The 20357-nt window shown below is 37.2% G+C and overlaps 2 protein-coding genes across 2 annotated transcripts; one reads left to right on the forward strand and one right to left on the reverse strand.

Annotated features, from left to right (window-relative positions):
• Nucleotides 1-1805: 1805 nt before the first annotated feature.
• LOC117626387 (protein RETICULATA-RELATED 4, chloroplastic) lies at nucleotides 1806-6595 on the forward strand. The gene is made up of 8 exons (XM_034358060.1): nucleotides 1806-2551; nucleotides 2647-2715; nucleotides 3457-3588; nucleotides 3696-3749; nucleotides 3845-3889; nucleotides 5498-5637; nucleotides 6074-6199; nucleotides 6284-6595. Exons 1-8 carry the CDS (start codon nucleotides 2015-2017, stop codon nucleotides 6327-6329), a joined length of 1149 nt encoding a protein of 382 aa, XP_034213951.1. The 5' UTR covers nucleotides 1806-2014; the 3' UTR covers nucleotides 6330-6595.
• An 8962-nt stretch (nucleotides 6596-15557) lies between these two features.
• Nucleotides 15558-17529, reverse strand: LOC117625542. The gene is made up of 4 exons (XM_034357086.1): nucleotides 17464-17529; nucleotides 16483-17133; nucleotides 15752-16291; nucleotides 15558-15656 (listed from the first exon to the last, which is right to left on the reverse strand). Exons 1-4 carry the CDS (start codon nucleotides 17527-17529, stop codon nucleotides 15558-15560), a joined length of 1356 nt encoding a protein of 451 aa, XP_034212977.1.
• Nucleotides 17530-20357: the final 2828 nt, after the last annotated feature.

The following is a 20357-nucleotide window of genomic DNA, read 5'->3' on the forward strand; positions in this document are numbered from 1 at the left end:
GTCCTTAAGACAATTTACGCCTCATTACGGTGCTCATGATTGACCGGTGCTTGTCTCCCAAGATACAACGACCTAGTCCTTATGATTGTAGCACTCCAAATGCGCTAAGCCCCTAGTGAATCACAATTGTGTTGAATACTATATCATACGAAGACTCATACTCTCTACAATATGCAAGTGACTCATAAATGCTTTGAATGAATTGGATTGCATTTCTTTAGTTAGATGTAGATCCTTTATATAGATGTGAAAGCAGTGACAGATCCATGAATTTTTTAGGGTAGAAGAAATATTTAAAAGACTAAGATCATTAAAAAAAAATTAGACAATCAAATGCCCTTATAATTAATCAATATTATTATCTATTCATAGAGAGAGAGAAAAAAAAGAGACTATAATCAAGCTATGATTGTTGCCGACTTTAATTAATATCAGTTAATTTAACAAAAATCAATCTCAATTAATCTAATTAAATAAGATTATAATCAAGCTACAATTGTTACTACTCATTAAACAAATACAAAGAGAGAAAAAACACAAGAAAATAAAAACCAGAAGAAGAAAAATACAGCAAGAGGAGTGGTGCAGTGGCGTGAGAGCCCCTTCACCTTAGATTGGGTCTGCAGTCGCAAGCCATTGAAGAGCGGCTCTTCAAGTTTTAAGGATTGGGATTGGGCATGAAGTATTATAATTTATATTATTTTAATGATTGATATCTTGCAAGAGGACTCCTTGTACACACACTGTTGCTTTTGGTGGAGGTAAGGCTATTCCATCAGGGGATTTTTATCTATAAATAAATAAATGTTGCAAAAAGAAAAAAAAAATAAAAAAAAATCAAAGATCTAAAACAATAATTAAAAAAAAATAAAATAAAAATATGATGTTTTTTAAAGAGAGGCGTTGGACTCACGTGTTCTATTTAGTGAGGGTGCTATTTAGCGAACCACTTTTCAGGTTCACTATATTAGACGAGTGAGTGAGGCATTTTTTTTACTATTGGACTATACAGTCTCATTTTAGTTAGTCTCGTCTCTTACCAAACATAGGTTTCGAGTGCTATTTAACCCAGTCCAATCCAGTAAGGTGTACCAAACATAGCCTTAGGTTATTAGAATCTTTTTAACCTATGTTCTAGGTTTATTATTTTATTCTCAAACATATAGGTATTTTTATTATGAAAAATAACATATGTATAGGTATGTTTTTTGTGTAATTTTTTATTTATAAATCCTATATAGTAGTTAGACCATATGTATTGAGTTTATTAGAATGTTTTTAACCTATGTTCTAGGTTTACTATTTTGTTTCCCAAACATAGTATTTTAATTCTTAAAAAATATACGTATTTTATATTATTTGTGTTTGTTTTAAAAGTGTCTTTTGTTTGGTTTCTACCTGCACAGTAAGTTTATTCAAACGTGTTATATGTTGATTGTTTTTCACAAATTCCTTAGGGGGGCAATGCAATGGTCAAAATTCAAAATTTGTTAATAAAACAAAAGATGTATTAAATCAAAGGATTTTAATTTAATTTTATTATTTACCTTTAAGGGCATAATAGTCACAAAAATAAATAATAAATACAAATTGAGCCTCAATTCAATATCTGTAACACGAGGGTTTTTTTCTAACATTTTTGGCCTGAAATGGCTATAAAGACCCCAAAATTCTAAAGTTGGAATCTAGTTCCTAATGTGATTCTCCATGGTAGAGGCGAGGGACTTGAACGCGCTGGAGGCCGTGCAAGGAAGTCGCTTGGACTCTTGTAGACTTCATAACTTTGCCAAAAACCCTTAAAATAAAATATGCTTCTTCCCTCTCTTCGTCTCTCTTCGTCTCTCTCTCTCTCTCTCCCTCTCTCTGCCTCTGGAATTCACGCCCATCTGCAGAAGAAACAAACAAAGAGACAGAGGGCACACAGCCCACGCCTGAGAGCGAGAGAGAGAGAGAGAGACAAACATAAGTTCCTTTGCCCACCCGCCCCAACTCTAACCAAACCCAAAAACCACCAATGGCGATCTCCTTGTGCTTCACACCCGCCTCCACCTCCTCATCCTCATCCTCTCTCTCCAAACTCAATCCCCACCGTCCATCTCTACCCTCCGCATCGCCCCTCCTCCACCTCCGCCTCACTGTAACCCCTCCCTCCCTCACCCACCGCCACCGCCAGTTCCGCCAGGTCCTATTCTCTACCGGCAGCGGCGACGGAGGCATCAACGGCCGCGACTCTTCCGGAGGTGGCGGCGGGGGCGGGGATGATGGCGACATCAACGGTGGTTCGGACAATGCCGGCGGGAAGAACTTGGCGGAGGCCTTGTTGGTGTTGGCGGAGTCTAAGCGGGGCTTGGACAGCTTGCCCAAGGACCTGGCCGCCGCGATCCAGGCGGGTCGGATCCCCGGGTCGGTTGTGACCCGGTACTTCGAGCTGGAGAAGTCGGGGCTTTTCAAGTGGTTGATGCAATTCGCTGGGTTCAGAGAGAGGCTGCTGGCGGATGATCTTTTTTTCGCTAAGGTCTTCATGGAATGCGGCGTTGGCCTCTTCACTAAGGTCTCTCCTTCTCTCTGTTTCTCCCTGTTTTTCTTTTTAAATTAAGTTGGTTTTTTTCTTTTCTTCTTTTAATCAGTTTTGTTTGGATTTTGTAGACTGCTGCGGAGTACCAGCGTCGCGGAGAGAACTTTTTCAATGAGCTTGAAGTTGTTTTTGCAGATGTGGTATGGATGCCTTTTGTCAAACACTTTACTTTGAACCACATTGCACATTGTTATCAAAGTTGCTTTCTTGGGTTCATAGTTGTTTTTGTATCTGTGTGTTGAGCGATTTTAAGGGGAAATCGATATTGAGAGATGGTTCAAAGTGACCCTGTTTTTATTTTTGATTGATGATTTTTGTTAAATAGAGAGAGGATTAGAGAGTAGTGCGGTGGTGACTGATGAAAGAGATATGGAAATGACTTTTAATTCATGTAAATCAATTTGGAAGTAGTTTTATAGTGCTTGCATAGCTATGGGATGTTTTGAGTTAGAGTTGGCCTCTTGGCTTGCATTATGTGCCTCCATTAGGCATGCTTATGCCCATGACCTTTTATTCGGCATGGTAGTCTAAGGTGAAGCACATGATCCAAATAAAAGGTGCTTGCCAATCAGATTTTTCCTGAAGTTATGTGTGAAAATGCATCAACTAGAGGTCATAAGCAATCCATTTTTTATCAAGTGCTTGCCAATGATTTGAATAATTGGAGATCATAGATGAGTAATGTACTTTTCTTCCATAAGCTACTGTGCAATATTTTTGTGCTTTAAAAATCGATCTGTGGGTACTGGACTTTGTTATTCGCGAATTTAAATGATTACGTGAAAAGCTTTTCTTTTGGAAAATCTTCAGCTAACATAAATAATGTCTTGTTTGAATATTTTCAGTTCCTATCATTTATGTGTGTAGTGTATTTCTGTTAGGTAATGGCCATCATTGCAGATTTCATGCTTGTATATCTTCCAGCCCCAACTGTCTCTCTCCGACCTCCACTTGCACTCAATGCAGGATCAATCACTAAGTTTTTCCATGGCTGCCCAGATAATGCCTTCCAGGTTACTTTCCTATGAATTACTGAATTTTTGTATTGGCATTTTGCCTTATTAGATCAAATTAAAAGCCAGATACAGTTACTTATATGATTCTGAAATTCTGTCTGCAGATCGCTCTCTCTGGAACATCATACTCATTATTACAGAGGGTTGGTGGAGTAGTGGTAAGTAGGCTTTTAATAACATGCTTTTATTTAATCTGAAGTTTGAGGTTAAGAGTCATATCAAATATTTCGTAACACCTCATTTGTTTGTGCAGAGAAACGGGGCCAAGCTCTTTGCTGTTGGTACTGCTTCCTCACTGGTTAGTACTTCTATAACTCCTTGTAATTAGTAATTTTAAATATTGTTTTGGTATTGATTAGTGTTACACTTGTCCATGCATTAATACTTCGATGTGTTTGCATGTATATTTATGTTTTATTTTAAAGTGACAGTAATTCTCATGCATCATATTTCTTCTACCAGCTGAGACGTGTCCTGCAAATTTCCTTATCTTGTAATGCTTACTAGGAGCTTATCATATTGTGTATTTCTTCACAACTTCACATTCAATAGGACAAAATAAAAGGAAGCAAATTTTTTTTTTTGGGGGGTTTTGTTTTATGGAAAACCTGTGCTTGTGCTGTCTCTTCATAGAATTGTAAAAAAGTGTTTCTTCTCATCAATTTGTTTTTTTTCTCATTTTACATCCATCCTTATTGTTGCTAAAGAAAGGAGCAAAGTTCTTTTCCCATCTGTGATGTGGTAAGCGTCCGTGTTTTCCTTTATTTTAGTTGATAAGTTAAGTCAATTCTACTGGCTTGTGCTGGAAATGGTGAGAGAGCATCTGATTGTTAAAAATGTAGTGAAGCACTGAAGGTTGAGCTGAATGGCATAAAAGAATCTGTGTGGAGCCTTAGAAGTTTGCATTTTTCTTTCTACATGAATGCACAGTTGATTTTTTTCCCCCTAGATCTCAATACGATAATAATTTTGCTCCTAACAGCGTGTAAATTTAAGGCTAAAATTTTGTCTGGTTGGGTTAGATCAATGGTAACCATTCAAACTGTAGGGGCTACTTTATCCTTTATGTTGTCACCATTGGTGGGAGTCTTGTGCTCTTGACCACTTTTTCTATGTGTTTTTACTATGTTGTTACTTCCATAGATTATCCTTTATGTTTTATAGAATTAGATATCAACATAGCCTTTATGTTTTATAGAATTGGACATCAACATAGTTGACCAAAATTTTCTCTGAGAAAATTGAAAAGTTCAATTCCCTTTGAAATTAATGGTGGTCATCTAGCAGTAAGCATTTGTTTTTAATTAGTCTTAGTAATCTATTCTTTTTAGAGCCTTAAATCCAAATACTGGATTGATATCAACAGCCAAATTTATTCATTTATAAAATTTGAATTAATAACCAATGCCTGGGTTGAACTTAAATACCTTATGACTAAGCCTGCATCAAATCCTGAACTTTAAGACTTACGCATGGGGTTTATGTTTTACACCGTTCCGCAACTGGCATGGGCATAGACACATACTCAAACATACGTCTCATTTGGAGTTCTGCATGTGTTTGATGTGCTTTACTTCTTTTGGTCCATTGTTCTGTTGTTGCATATTAACCTAAATCCTAATGGAGTTGATTCTACAGGGTTACCCTATATTTTTAAAATAATTTGAAATAGATTGTTTTAATTTTTTTTTTTTTTTGGCGGGTGCTTGTACTAGTTCTCTCAATGATACTGGTTTAAAAAGATGGCAATGTTGATCTTCTTAATGGCTAGTATTTGCTCCATTGTAGCTTTTATTAATATTGCATGACAATCTTCTTGCAAAAGTTTTTGCCTTACTCTATGCTAATTGATGTGACCCAGTATCCCTAAATTTGATGATACATAATGCATCTCATTTTTAATTAGGTTGGGACAGCTGTGACAAATGCGTTGATCAATGCAAGGAAGGCTGTTGATAAGGACAAAGCAGGTGAAATTGAGAATGTGCCTATAGTATCCACTAGCGTTGCATATGGTGTCTACATGGCAGTTTCTAGCAATCTCAGGTACTTCATTTTTATCAGGATTAGTTTGCTAAGTATAGCGGGCATGATTTTTCTATTGGGCAATGCATTTCCTGTTTCTAATTTTCTGAACTCCTTGCAGTTTTACCTTTTCTGTAGTGTTGCAAATTTAACAAATTATCCATTTTATTTTGTTAAGCTTTTGAGGGCAGTGAAATATGTTATATTTGGTTTTTTATGTAAGTGTACAAAATCCATTAGGTGTAAATGTGTGAGCTGAGTGCTCAAGCTCAAGACTTATTTGAAAATGGTATCCAATAGATCAAATTATTTGAAAAAATAAAGGATAACTTAATGCATGAAAAAAATATTAAGGGTAGATTTATATCAAATGCTTTCTAAATGGAATTACTGGCATTAGGAATTGCAGAAGTCTTTGGAACTGCATGTATTTACATAAATTCAAATTCTTTGTCAGGTACCAAGTATTGGCCGGTGTTATTGAACAAAGGTGTTTGGAACCGCTACTACATAAACACAAGCTCATGCTAAGTGCAATTTGCTTTGCAGTTCGGACTGGCAACACGTTCTTGGGTTCATTATTGTGAGAACTTTTGCCTTGTGAATTTTTCCGGTATAACTGATTGTTATACCCTCATGAGTCACCGCTGACTACTTTACATTGCAGGTGGGTGGACTATGCTCGTATGATAGGAATTCAGAAGGCTCATTAGTATACGAACCGCTCCATTTTCTTATTTTATAGAGTTTCTTGAAGGCGTGATTGTTGGTGTGCTGAATTTTACTCTGTTTCATAAATCGGGAAAAAACTGAGACAATTGAAGTTATGGGAGTTATAAGGTGCTAGGTTACTTAGGTTTTTTCCTCGTGTATTTATACCGCTCGTGGCTGGGCAAACTTTTTCTGTTTACTTCTCTTGGTGTTGGGCGGATTTTGTTACAGAAATTCGAACAATGAAAAAAAAGTTTAAATTTTTTTATGGAGTTTTGTGTAATTAGTGGAAGAGAGTTGTATGCTTGACTAAAACCAGAAACTTTGAAACTACATCACGCAAATGGAACTAATAACTTAAAACTCTATCCGAAACAGATTAAAAAGATGAACAGATATAAATTAGTGGAAGTTTATTGATTTAAAAAGTTATTTTAATAATTTTAGCCATATTAAAACTTTCCATTCATCGATTTATTTAAGAACGATTATATGTCGTAATAGTTTTCGGCGTAGCTCATTCTTTGCAATAAGGACATGATATGTGTATGTGGGTTTAGGTTTCTCTACAGGACGTTCCTCTTTTATTAAAGGAAAGATTTGTATAATGTGCCAATAACATGTCAATATTTGCTATCGACATATTATTGACAAGTTAGAGATACATTATTGCAAATCCATCCATTAAGAGTATTTTCACTCATTTGTCATGTAAAGGTAAGGGAAGACAATGACTGTTACTATTCATGTGAATAGTGCTAGCCCTTTCAAAAGGCAAGTTGTGTTTCCACCCATTGCCATAGCAAAGGGCAATTACTATTCACTTTAAATTATTTTTATTTTTATACTTAGGACTAGTTTGAAATTGTTGTGCTATGAAAATAATCGCTGTCAGATTTGCTATGAGAGAAATCAGCTGTGAGAGAAAGCTGTTTGGTGTTTGGTAAACTTTTGTTAAAAGTGTTGTTGGTACTGATTCCAACATAATCAGAAAAGGTTGCTGCATAATCATTAAACTCAACGTTTCTTCGAAACTGATTCCTGCATAATTAGAAAATCAAAGCACCTCATTAGCTGCTTTCCCTTATAGCTTTCTCTCACAATAATTTTTAACAATAAGTGATTTTATCATAGTTTACCAAACGGGCTGAGCTTCCCAAAATTATTTAAAAATCACTTATCACCCCAAATAAACAATGCCAAACCAACACTTAAACAATTAATTTGGATAAGATTTTCGATTGCCACGTATCCATATTTATTATAAAATTCATGTCTCATATTTCGGATAAGATTTTCGGTTGCCACGTGTTCATATTTATTATAAAATTCAAATCTCATATTTCATATAAGATTTTTAATTGCTGCAATTGCGCCACGTGTCATCTTTGTCTTCTAAATCCCTATATAAAACCACATCGTCAACTCAGACCTCTCACGCCATATCCTCTCTATCATTTCATTTCTCAAATTTTAGAAAACACATTCTACTCTCAATGTCTTACACGAGAAGGTTGTTGGACAGCCTGAGCAAGAAAATAAATAAAGAATGCGCAAACGCGCTGAAGAAGAAAAGGAGTGGGAAGAAGATGATGATCAAGTTGCCATGGCAGTGGGTATGCTCCATCAATCAAGCCAACACTACCATGGTTCACAACCCGACCGTGGCCCGAATGTGGACAGATGTAGACACTCTCAGGGTAAGAATCTCTTGGAAGATTACTTTATCCCAAATTCGTTGTACTCTAGATTTGATTTTCGAGGGCAATATAGAATGCAGTCCCATTTCTTCCATAAAATCATGCATAATGTTTGCAATTACGAATCATACTTCGTTTTGAAGTACGATGCTACTGGGTTTTGGGTGTTCTTCAAGAGCAAAAACTTATAGATTCTTTACGGATGCTAACGTTTGGCGCATCTGCAGATCAAGTGGATGAGATTGCAAGAATAGGGAAATCTACTATCCTAGATAGCTTGGTCAAATTCTGTGATGCAATTGAAATTCTCTACACGAGGGATTACCTCCGCAAACCTACGCCTAGGGACCTCCAAAGGCTTCTACAAAAAGTCGAGGCTCGAGGTTTCCCAGATATGATTAGAAGCATCGACTGCATGCACTAGAAGTGGAAGAACTGCCCAACTGCCTGGCAAGGAGATTATGGGAAGCCGTTGCATTATTTGATATACCTGGGTTTGGCATACTTGTTTCAGAGTTATGAGATCTCAAAACGACCTTAATGTGCTCGATCAATCCCCGGTGTTCAACGATGTGTTGAGAGGTCAAGTCCCTTAGATCACGTATCTACTCGAATGGGTACTACCTAGCTACAACTCCGTGACTCATGTTGTGGCAAAATCGTAGAGCAATTTTGGCACTGCTTCTTATATCCGTGCCTAGTGACAAATTTTATACTTTATTTTTTGCAATATATGGTGGTGTTGACGTACTTTCGTTTAAAATACGAGTAGTAATGACAATATTTTATGTCTCTAGTATGACAATAGGGATTGTTTTATGTCCCTTGATGTTTACTAGAGATGGAGATATAATATTTTGTTCTAATAGCATTTTTTAGGGACTGTTTGTGTATCAGTCTCTGTAAAAAGGGTCCTTATTGCCCAATTTTCTAGTAATGTAGAGAGACATTATTTCCAACTTTACCAATTGGTTGGTACTGGGTTCAATAGGTATTACCTAAAGTAGAGGTGCATATCAAGTATATACCTGTTTGTCGGGTACAAAGTTTCCTTTAACAAATTCAAGGTATGAAGTTGAACAGTCCTGATCTCTTGGACTACAGGGGTTCAAGAGATTTGTGGTCACTCATCGTTGGATGTAAATTCAATGGTTCACTCACTCTTTCACTCTTTTTAAGAAACTTTTTTGAACCAATGGATTAATATCCAACGATGGGTGACCACTCCTGTGGTCCAAGAGATCGGGACTGTGAAGTTGAAATAGGTATTTAATTATCTAGACTATAGGTAACTTCCGAACATAAAAAAAGGGTGTTGTTAAACGAATCCTAAAATTCATTAAGTACATCCTATTACCAAACTATTCATTGAATTATTAATTTATCTTAATATAAAATGACTAAAAAGGATATATTGAATTGTGAAACAAATGTAATTTTAATAAGTACACCCTACTTACCATATTCAACCCTTATCAAACGCAAGCGAAACCCTATGAAGATAGCAAATTAGCAATAACATTGGATGGTTAGAATAATGCGAAGAGGTGTTGGAGGCATCAAAAGGAAAATATGGTACAAAATTGATAACGAATGGCTTGTTTGATAACCATTTCAATTTTAGTTTCTAGTTTTCATTTTTTGTACTAGAGTATAGAGGAAAATGAGAGCGAGGATGAGATTGAGAGAGAGGATAAGAGGGGAGGATGAGAGGGATGAGTAACAAAAGTGAAAACAATTTTAAATAGATTTCAGTTTTTAGATTTTGTTTTCACTTTTATTACACATCCCTCCCATCTTCTCCTCTTATCTTCCCTCTCAATCCCATAACCACTCTCATTCTTACTTCCATTCTCCCTCTTTTTCCTCTATACTCAGTGGAAATATATGTTTAGGTAAAACTGATTCAATTATATTCATCTCCATAATGAGCTATTTATATGTTTACATAGGGTTTTACAAGTTTAACAAGGAAACAAAATAAATTAGGAAACAAAGTCCTAATTGTACAAGAATTAGTCAACTACACTAATTAGGAAATCACTTTCCTGAACTCACGCATACGCCAACACTTCCCCTCAAGTTGGAGCATAAATGTCACCAAGGTCCAACTTGCTCAGCGTGTCCTGAAATACTCGGCTTGAGACTGCTTTCATCAAGATATCTGCCAACTGATCTTCTGACTTTACAAACGGGAACTGAAGCGTCTTGTCTTCTAATCTTTCTTTGATGAAATGCCTATCCACTTCAACATGTTTAGTTCGATCATGTTGAACTGGATTATGAGCAATATTAATGGCCGCAATATTATCGCAATATAATTTCATGGGTTTTTTAGGCTTAAAACCTAACTCCGTTAGAACATGCTTAATCCATAACAACTCACAAACACCATGTGCCATACCTCTATATTCTGCCTCCGCACTTGATCTTGCAACAACATTTTGTTTCTTACTACGCCAAGTAACAAGGTTACCTCCTACAAAAGTAAAGTAACCTAAAGTGGATCGCCTGTCTGTTTGGGACCCAGCCCAATCCGCATCTGTATACCCAATTACATCCAGATGTCCTTGCTTTGAATACATTAACCCTTTACCATAAGTTGATTTCAGATATCTCAAGATGCGATTCACTGCATATCTATGAACTTCACTTGGAGAGTGCATAAACTGGCTTACAACACTCACAGCATATGCAATGTCCGGTCTCGTATGTGATAAATAAATTAACCTCCCAACTAGGCGCTAGTATTGCTCCTTGTTAGTTGGTTTATGATCAGTACACTCACCAAGCTTGTGATTTTCCTCCATAGGCATATTAACTGGTTTACACCCCAGCATCCCTGTTTCAGTTAATAAATCCATAACATATTTTTGTTGAGACAAGAAGATACCTTGCTGTGATCTAGATACTTCTATCCTGAGAAAATACTTAAGTGTACCAAGATCTTTCATCTCAAACTCCTTAGATAAGTACTCTTGCAATGCTTTTCTTTCATCAGGATCATCACCTGTTACGATCATATCATCAACATATACTATCAAAGCTGTAATTTTATTTTCCTTATGCTTCAAGAACAAAGTATGATCAAAATTACTTTGTTTATATCCAAATGCCCTCATAGACTTTGTCAACCGCCCAAACCATGCTCGAGGTGACTGTTTCAAACCATACAAAGACTTCTTTAATTTGCACACATAGTGTTTCGATTCGGAACTCAAGTTACATCCAGGCGGAGGATCCATATAAACTTCTTCTTCTAAATCACCATGTAAAAAGGCATTTTTGACATCGAATTGGTGTAATGGCCAATCCAAGTTTGCAGCAAGTGATATCAGGATTCGTACAGTATTGATTTTTGCTACTGGAGCAAACGTCTCCTGATAATCCACTCCATATCTCTGAGTATACCCTTTTGCCACCAATCGAGCTTTGTACCGTTCAATCGATCCATCTGCCTTCAACTTAATGGTATAAATCCATCTACAACCCACAGTTCGTTTGCCACTTGGGAGAGGAACAAGTTTCCATGTGGAATTCTTTTGAAGAGCTTGCATCTCATCATTCATCGCTTGTTTCCAGTTTGGATCCATCAAAGCCTCTTCTACACTGCTTGGTGTAGACAAAGAATCTAGTTGTTTGATCAACATGGCATGTGGTGCGGACAATCTATGAGTGGAAACATGGTTGCTAATCGGGTACTTCACTTTAGCTTTGGGATCCACTTCATATTGAATCTTTGGGATACCACGATTCTTACGAACAGGTAATTGGTATGGTTGTAGATGTATCTCATTAGATGGATCGTCTGAAAACAAATCATTAAATATAAATCTTTAAATATAAATCTTCAACATCAATGTTCTGGGATATTACCTGGGTTGTAGGTTCAGAAGACACCTCAGAAGATAATTGGTTAAATGGTACAGAAACTTCAGAAACGGGCATCAATACATCATTCTTCTCCCCCTGACCGGGTGACTGAGTTGTGGGTGAGGAGACCAACCTTGACCGGTCATCAAGACTGTCGTGCGTAGTTTCTGGAGTGGTATCTGACGAGTTGGTTAGTGCATCCTGAACTGTCGGATGACATAACGACTCCAAAGTAACGAAACCTTCCAGGTCGAACCGATCATCAACAGTATCTGGACTCGCCAGTGCCTGAACTCCCCCCAAAAAATACATTTCTTCTTCTCCAAAAACCACATCCATAGTGATGTAGAGCTTCTGAGTAGGGGATGATAGCAGCGATACCCTTTTTGATGTTGGGCATAGCCAATAAACACGCACTTGAGTGCTCGAGGCTCCAACTTGTTGCGCTGATGTGTATAAAGATGAACGAAAGTTACACATCCAAAAACTCGTGGCTCCAAATTGGGAGTGGAAATGAAGGGCACAAAACTGACGAAGGGCTTGTAATGGTGTTTGGAAGTTCAAGACACTAGAGGGAACCCGATTAATAAGATACGCAGCAGAACACACTGCTTCTCCCTAAAAAGAACGAGGCATTTGAGCATCAAACAATGAAGCTCGAACCACTTCTAACAAATGACGATTTTTGCGCTCTGCTACCCCATTTTGCTGAGGAGTATATGGACATGTTCGTTGATGTTCAATTCCATGAGCTTCTAAAAACTGACAAAGATCATGATTCACAAATTCACCCCCATTATCAGAACGAAGGATCTTCATTTTTGCATGAAACTAAGTGTCTACCATCTTGTAAAACTGTTGAAATGTGGTACACACCTCCCCCTTGGTTTTTAAGAGAGAAATCCAAGTCATACGTGTGCAATCATCAATAAAGGTAACAAACCAACGAGCACCAGAAGAAGTAGAAATTGGAGCAGGACCCCAAACATCAGAATGAACAATTGCAAAAGGCACCGTACTTTTATTCATACTCAAAGTGAAGAAAACTCGATGGCTTTTTGCCAGTTCACAAACATCACACTTAAAATTAAAATCTGAAAGTTTACTAAACCATGAAGGAAACAACTTTTTAAGATATCCAAAGGAGGCATGACCCAACCGTCTATGCCACAACCAAATAAAATTCTGATTTTTCTCGGTCGGATCTCCACTAGTCTTGAAGGCTTGAGAAATCCGAGTCTCACCACTTGTTGCCAAATCCAGAAAATACAGCTTGCCCCTTCTAGTACCATAACCAATTATCTTCCTTGTGAGGATGTCCTGAAAAATACAACAATTTGGCCAAAACGTTACAGTACAAAAAAGAGCATGAGTAATTTGCGCAACAGATAGCAAATTAAAATCCAATGACGGCACAACAAGTACTGAATCCAGGTGCAACGAATCTGTAAGGGATAAAGAACCCTCTCCAACAACAAGAGAGGAACTACCATTTGCATTGGATACTACCGACTGTGAAGATGGAGACAAAGATGTGATTTTATTCGAATCACATGTCATATGATCAGAGGCGCCTGAATCAATAATCCAGACATTACTGGTGGGTGAGGTGGAAGAAACATTCAATGCATAACCAGTTGTACCTGATGTAGCCATGGACGCAGATGCAGAAGTATGTTCATTTGATTTGTTGCCACTTACAGGGGAGGTCTCTGGAGTAGCAGAGGCTTGGAGTGCCTTATGACCATTTCTTTTATTCTTAGAATGATCCCACCAAGATGGAAAGCCAACTAATTCATAACAATGTTCACGAGTGTGCTTTGAACCACCACAATGAGTGCACTTGAAAACTGGTTTGTCCTTTCACCCCCTGGGTCGAGGAACTCCCATGAGATGAAGGTGGTCCTTTGGAACGTTGAGCCACCATGACAGTAGCATCAAGAGAGGCGGCAGCACCAGTAAAATTGGCGCGTTGTTGTGCATCACGGCGAACATAAGCAAAACTTTGGTCGAGATCCAATTTAGGTTCCTTGCGGAGGATTTCACTACGGACTTGATCAAATTCGGGATCCAATCCAGAAAGAAAAATATGAACTCGAAGACGGTCGAGTTTTTTTTTGTATGTATCAGTGTCAGCAGCGCACACCATAGATGGGGGGTCGCGATGATCCAGTTCCTGAAAAAGACTCTGAAGCATGCTATAATATTTGGAAACAGGTTGGCCATTCTGTTTGAGGGTGAATGCCTTCCTGTTCAATTCATAAACTTGAGATTCGTCGGATCCATCATAGAAAACTTTCTTGATAGCAGCCCAAATCTCCTTGGCAGTGCGAAGACGAATAAGGCTGCCCATCAACTCAAGGGACATAAAAATCAATTAACCAACCTTTGACTCGTAAATTTTCAGTGGTCCACGCATCAAAAGTAAGAGCAGATTCGACTGGCATAGCAATAGAGCCAGTAAGATAGCCCAACTTTCCACGGGTAGCAATTAGAATTTCCATGAGTTGAGACCAAAGAGCATAATTGGTCTCATTGAGAATAACTCCTGTAGGCAACACAGAATTATCATTCTAGATGGTGACAATCTGTGGAACCGACGAAGTTGGAGGTTGTGCAGCGGAGGTCAAAGAACTATCCGGGAGAGCAATGGAAGCCTTGGGTGTTGTCATCGCAATGGAAATTGATGGTGTGGAAGTATGAACTCAATATATGTGGAGGATGGATGAAAAACGTATGAACTCAATAGAGGTTTGAATTCAATTAGAGGGTTTGGGATAAACAAGAAACCACCAGATCGGTGGCTCTGATACCAAGTAGAAATATATGTTTAGGTAAAATTGATTCAATTCTATTCATCTCCATAATGAGCTATTTATATGTTTACATAGGGTTTTACAGGTTTAACAAGGAAACAAAATAAACTAGGAAACGAAGTCCTAATTGTACAAGAATTAGTCAACTACACTAACTAGGAAATCACTTTCCTGAACTCACTCATACGCCAACATACTCTAGCACAAAAAATAAAAAATTAAAATTAAAATTAAAATGATTATCAAATGGGCCCTAAGACATACAAGTAACTGCTTTGTGTTCGTATCTCGTCCATGGTGTCCCATTTTTTCCGTCTCAAAGATATAAAGGCAATGAAACCAGTCAAGATCGAAGCAAACAAAAAAAGTACGCTTCAACTAAATATTTATTTGTAATAATAGTTATAATTCTGGTATACAAACGTTAGAGATCAAAACGGCTGATCACCAAATACATGCTATGATTTTCAATTAACCAAATATTATTGGGAGGAATTGCAATGGGTGAACAGGGATCTGGGGATTCAATTACCCAATATTGAAAGATGAAGCAATCTTATCGCACTGCCTTCACTATGATTTTCAGTCTCAGGACTCTTAATCATACATTATTGAATCGAATGCAATGGGTGACGTTAGTCCTTCTACCTAGAATCCTTGGATAAATGATTACAGAGTTCGTCAGTGTGGTCCCCTCTTCGAAAACAACTGCTGCCTCCATCTGATGGAGTGTTCCGCAGCCAGTTTTCGAATTGGTTTAGTGTTGTGATAGAGTGTATTACGGTGTACTAAGGGTATTTTTGGTAATTAAATTAATATGGTGTCCTTAGTTAATTTTACATTAGGCGATAATTTCACCCTCCATGCAAGCTCTGTATATAACTTGAGTAGTGTTAATGTCAGGTGCATATGCTATATCACAGCAGTCTATCCCTCTGGCCTGAAAAGTAAGAAAATATAAACAACTTAAGACACGAACATACTATATAATATGTATTTGTACTCACGAAAGGCAATGACTAATTAAAAGCTGACCTCAAAACGTATTGCAGGCAAAGTAACCTGAATTTTGGTGATAAAATCCGCCGAGTGGTTTCCACTTGAAGAACAAGGTGGCAAACCACGTGGAGCTGTTCGTGAATAAGTTGTAACAGTTTGGTTCCCTTTAACATTCTCATCAATAGAATCGAAGGAAAACAGATGAGGAGCTTGACATGGATCATTGTAAGTTAGCCGGGTATTGAACATGTAGAATGGCGGTCTTATTGAATTCCTCCAAGGCCTAAATGTCTCAAGGGGTCTCCGTAAAATGCTCCGGGGAATTATGTTCTCATAAATGTGAGCAGAATAGCCCCATGAGATTGAGAAAGACCAATTGCTTGGTCTGTGGTAGCAGATGGTTTGTTGAAGAAGACGAGAAGGGTCAACTTTTGCTGGCCTCATGAGGTGGTTAATGGACTCAGAGCGGCTCATGGAGGGGAAGATTGGGTCTATGGTGTCAATGTGGTGGAGGGAGAGGAGAGGAGATTGTGGATGAGATGATAGAAGACCTGATATGTCACCATGGAGATCAATCTGTAATTACAAACACAAAAATGGACTCAGAACATGTGTTTTAAACTACGACTACTTAATAATTCTAGCTCGTTAATTAATATCTTAATTAGTGTTTTATGTTCTCTCAATACAGCAAGAATGTTACTTATTATTTGCGACAAACTACAACTACTTATTAGTTTTTTATGGAAAAAGAGGTGATTAATTACCTGGTGAAACCCCTTTTCTTGAGTTAGAGCGACTCCTAAATCAGCCAAACATGAATGTAACATAAAATCACTGACCCGCAAGTATGGATATCTCTCAATACACTCATCCAACTTTGTTGCCAATGTTGCCACCAACGGGTAGCTCAAAGCATAACCACCGCCGCCAAACGCCATATCGAAGGAAAAATCGAAGTTAGACTTAATACATTCCGAACTGGAACCAATGTAATAGTACTTAGTGTGGTCATACTTTGCAAGAACCTCAACTAAGTTATCAACAAAAAGGATGGTATCATCATCCGCCATTACATACCATCTCACATCTTTGTCACCCTCTCTGAATGTCTCCAAAATTGTACGTATTATTCGTACTTGGTCTGGCCTCACAATCTTTGGGTACACTTTGAATCCGGTGATGTCCTCACTGACTCGAAAAGGAGGAGCAGATGAAGGCCATGGTAGAAATTCCGGTTTAGGAGCTCGATCTAAAAAGAGGTAACCGCGGGTAACATTAGGTTTCCACCATGCTTCAGTGTATGCTTTCTTCTTCTTCCATGTGTTCATGGAGCCAACAATTCCGACCACAATGTGGTTTAGATTGGTAGGTGGTAGGGGACTAGGGGAACTTGTATTAGCTGCCGGACAGCTTTTCTGGAAGGGTTCCAAGAGATTTAAAGGTTGGTAATTGTGTGATTTGTCAAAGAAAAATATATAAAAAGATAGTAGGATTAGTGCTGAAATAGCTAGAAAAGAGTTGCATAAAGCTAGTTTTGGTTGAGATGAGCTAGATTTGATGAACAGTAGAGAACACATTTTGAAGGATGAAGGCAAAGTGATTAACTAAATAAAAGGGAGAAAGAAAAGCATTCCCTAATAGCAATCCAACCAGAGCTCTCTCAATAATTTTTGTTTTTGTTTTTTGAGGTTTGAGAGTTTTAAAAGGTTTTCAAGTCCATGATTCTTGCTTAAGTTTTCTCATACATGTGATGTTATTTCTCTTTGATACGTTAATGCAGTCACAATGTTACGGTAAATCCCATAATTCATGTTCTTAAAGTCAAATGATGCAACCTGTTCATCACCGTTTTTTCACACCCATGAAATTGGGTTTAAATTGTTATAACTTAATTACTTAAAGAAAAAGCTTGGCTCTTTAAAACCGATGAGGAACTTTTCCCCAAAACAAATGGAATTTTGACGCCCGTCAATCTCATTTAACTTTTTCTTTTTCTGAAATTCTTTTAATTTTAAAAATAATTGTGCCTCACACAATCCAACCTTTACTTCAAGTAGTTGTTGAAAATAAAAATAAAAATGAAAATGAAAACGAAAATAAGAAATCATTAGGGAAACTCAAAAGAATTACTTTGTACTTCACAAAAATAAAGCAGAGATCGATGAATGGTAGCTAGAGTTGGCATAGCGTGGGACAAAAGAAACGTTTTTGACCCGTGACACGAGATTAATGTCTCCACAAAATGAAAGTATCCTCAATTCTAGTAAACGCTAGAGGGACGATGACCTACATAGTTTGTAAAATAATTGTTTTTGTAGAAGTCTTTGTAGTTAGGCTAAAATTTAAGTACAGATTACATGCATCTAATAGAAAGTTGTCCACCTCATTATTAAAAAAAAAAAATAGAAGTTTTGTAAAACAATTGTTGTAGAAGTCTTTGTAATTAGGTATACATGCATCTAATAGAAAGTTGGCCGCCCCAATATTCAAAAAATCGAAGTTCAAAAAAATTAGGTATTAGACATAAGTAACTTTACTAATTAGTATTTGAGATATTGGGTATTTTTGTTTGGGTTTTAATATCTAAGAAGAATTGTTATTTTGGATTAGGCCAAAGAGAAGGCCCAGATTTGTTGGGCTTGTCTAAATTACAAAGTTAAAATACAATTTTACCATTTTTGTTTAAAAACCTGACCAAAATTAGATCTCTTTCATCAATCTCTCTCTGCTGGAAGTTGAGGTTAACCTCACGGGAGTTTAGGTCCTCGACCTCGCCGACTCCACAGCCTCCTCATCTCTCTTTGGCCTCTCTTTGCAGGAGATCAAGATAAACAAGATGGCTGTAGGCAGAGTTTTTGTTCCTAACAAGACGTTGGTCTCCTCTCCCAAGTTTCCAACAGGTTGTTTTCCTCTCCCAAGTTCCCAACAAACAAGAAGGCGTGCTCTCCTCTCCCAGGTAACCAAGGTTCAACATTCCTTTTCCCAAATTGATTATTCTTTTCTTCGCCAAATTGATTATTTTTTTTCTTTGCCCAAATTGTTTCTTCACTCTTTACAACTTATTCTTTCCTTTGCCAAGGCCAAAATGTGTGCTCTCTTTGATCCTCTCCACTCCACGCCACACCATCTCTCTCATATTACAAAGTACTTGGAATTTCAAGCCATGAAATGATTGCAAGAAGAAACAAAGCAAATCAGAAGGTGAATCCCTAATTTGTCAATGCTATAAACTGCATTGACAAACTGCATAAACTGCATCTGTTTTGTGGCTCGATTTTGTGGCCCGATCTTGTGGCTCAGTTTTGTGGCTCGATTTTTTTTGCCTCCTCTGTTATAAACTGCATCTCTTTGTTGGAGTGTTGGCAGAAACTGCAGGTTTCATAAAGGCAATGTTACAACTGCTCATGGAGTTAAATGTGTTTTGATATTAGTTTTAGTACTTTTAACGTGGTTTCCTTTTGGTTTCTATTCGATTTGTTTTGCCTCCTCTATTATAAACTGCATCTGTTTGTTGGAGTGTTGGCAGAAACTGCATTGCAGTTTCTGGTTTCATAAAGGCAATGTTACAACTACTCATGGAGTTAAATGTGTTTTTATCTAAGTTTTAGTACTTTGAACATGGTTTTCTTTTGGTTTCTATTCAAATTTAAGGGTATGTTATCACATAAAGTGCAATGTTGTTTATGTTATTTCAGTTTTTGACTATAAACTGCAGTGCAGTTTCTTGTTTCATAATTCGATTTCATACTAATAATTCGATTTCATACTCATAATTCGATTGCAGCTGGAGTTGTGCTTCCACCAATTACAAAGAGGCCAGCCGGAAGACCACCAACAAAGAGGATCAAAGTTTTTGGTGAATTTAAAAGGCCATTGAAATGCAGTCGGTGCAATGTTGCTGGGCACAATAGGAAGACTTGCAAGGCTATTATATGAACACTCCTTCTCATTTGACAATTTTTTATTTTAGATATGGTTTAGCGAATGTATAGTCAGTTTCTGCGTTGCACTTTTTGCAAAAACTGTATTGCAGTTTTAGTTGCTTGTAATTGGCTACACAACTTCTAATTGGATATTGTGATTCTTTTTTGAAGTTAATGAAAATTATACAATTGTTTAATGAGTGGATATTCGTTTTCGACTGCCATTCAATGCTTGTTTTCAGATTTTGAGCAGATTTTGTTGGGTTGTTGGATGTCCTTTTGGTAAAATTAGGTGGCTTTGGTTTTATATTAATTAAGCAAAATTAATTATCTTTCTTCCAAATTAGTTAAGTTTTTTATGGGTTAAAACTAAAGAGCCTGTATTTGACAGTTAAGCACAATGGCACATGTAATAATTTTAGGGTTGTTGGATGTCCTTTTGGTAAAATTAGGTGGCTTTGATTTTATATTAATTAAGCAAAATTAATTATCTTTCTTCCAAATTAGTTAAGTTTTTGTCTCCATTTAGTTAGAGAAAATCCCAGGTTCGACTCCATTTATTTGGAGAAAGTCTCAATGTGATGGGTTCGATTCATACCTAATTAATGGTGATGCAAGCTTGCTGTGAGCGCATTCGTTGTATATTGATCCATTGTAAAAGTATCTTGTAATTATCCTTTCGCTTGTAAAAACCAAACAAAAAATTCAAATATGAA

This window comes from Prunus dulcis, chromosome 4, assembly GCF_902201215.1.
Source record: "Prunus dulcis chromosome 4, ALMONDv2, whole genome shotgun sequence".
Lineage (NCBI taxonomy): Eukaryota > Viridiplantae > Streptophyta > Magnoliopsida > Rosales > Rosaceae > Prunus > Prunus dulcis.

What these genes read in the sequence shown, in the direction of transcription:
- LOC117625542 (XM_034357086.1), bottom strand. Translation starts at nt 17,529, where the DNA reads ATGAATTATGGGATTTACCGTAACATTGTGACTGCATTAACGTATCAA. An exon ending in AAAGAGAAATAACATCACAT is followed by an intron (nt 17,134 to 17,463) that starts GTATGAGAAAAC and finishes GAACCCTTCCAG; the next exon opens with AAAAGCTGTCCGGCAGCTAA. An exon ending in TGCCTGCAATACGTTTTGAG is followed by an intron (nt 15,657 to 15,751) that starts GTCAGCTTTTAA and finishes CTTACTTTTCAG; the next exon opens with GCCAGAGGGATAGACTGCTG.
- LOC117626387 (XM_034358060.1), top strand. Translation starts at nt 2,015, where the DNA reads ATGGCGATCTCCTTGTGCTTCACACCCGCCTCCACCTCCTCATCCTCA. An exon ending in GCCCAGATAATGCCTTCCAG is followed by an intron (nt 3,589 to 3,695) that starts GTTACTTTCCTA and finishes TTCTGTCTGCAG; the next exon opens with ATCGCTCTCTCTGGAACATC. An exon ending in GCAGTTTCTAGCAATCTCAG is followed by an intron (nt 5,638 to 6,073) that starts GTACTTCATTTT and finishes ATTCTTTGTCAG; the next exon opens with GTACCAAGTATTGGCCGGTG.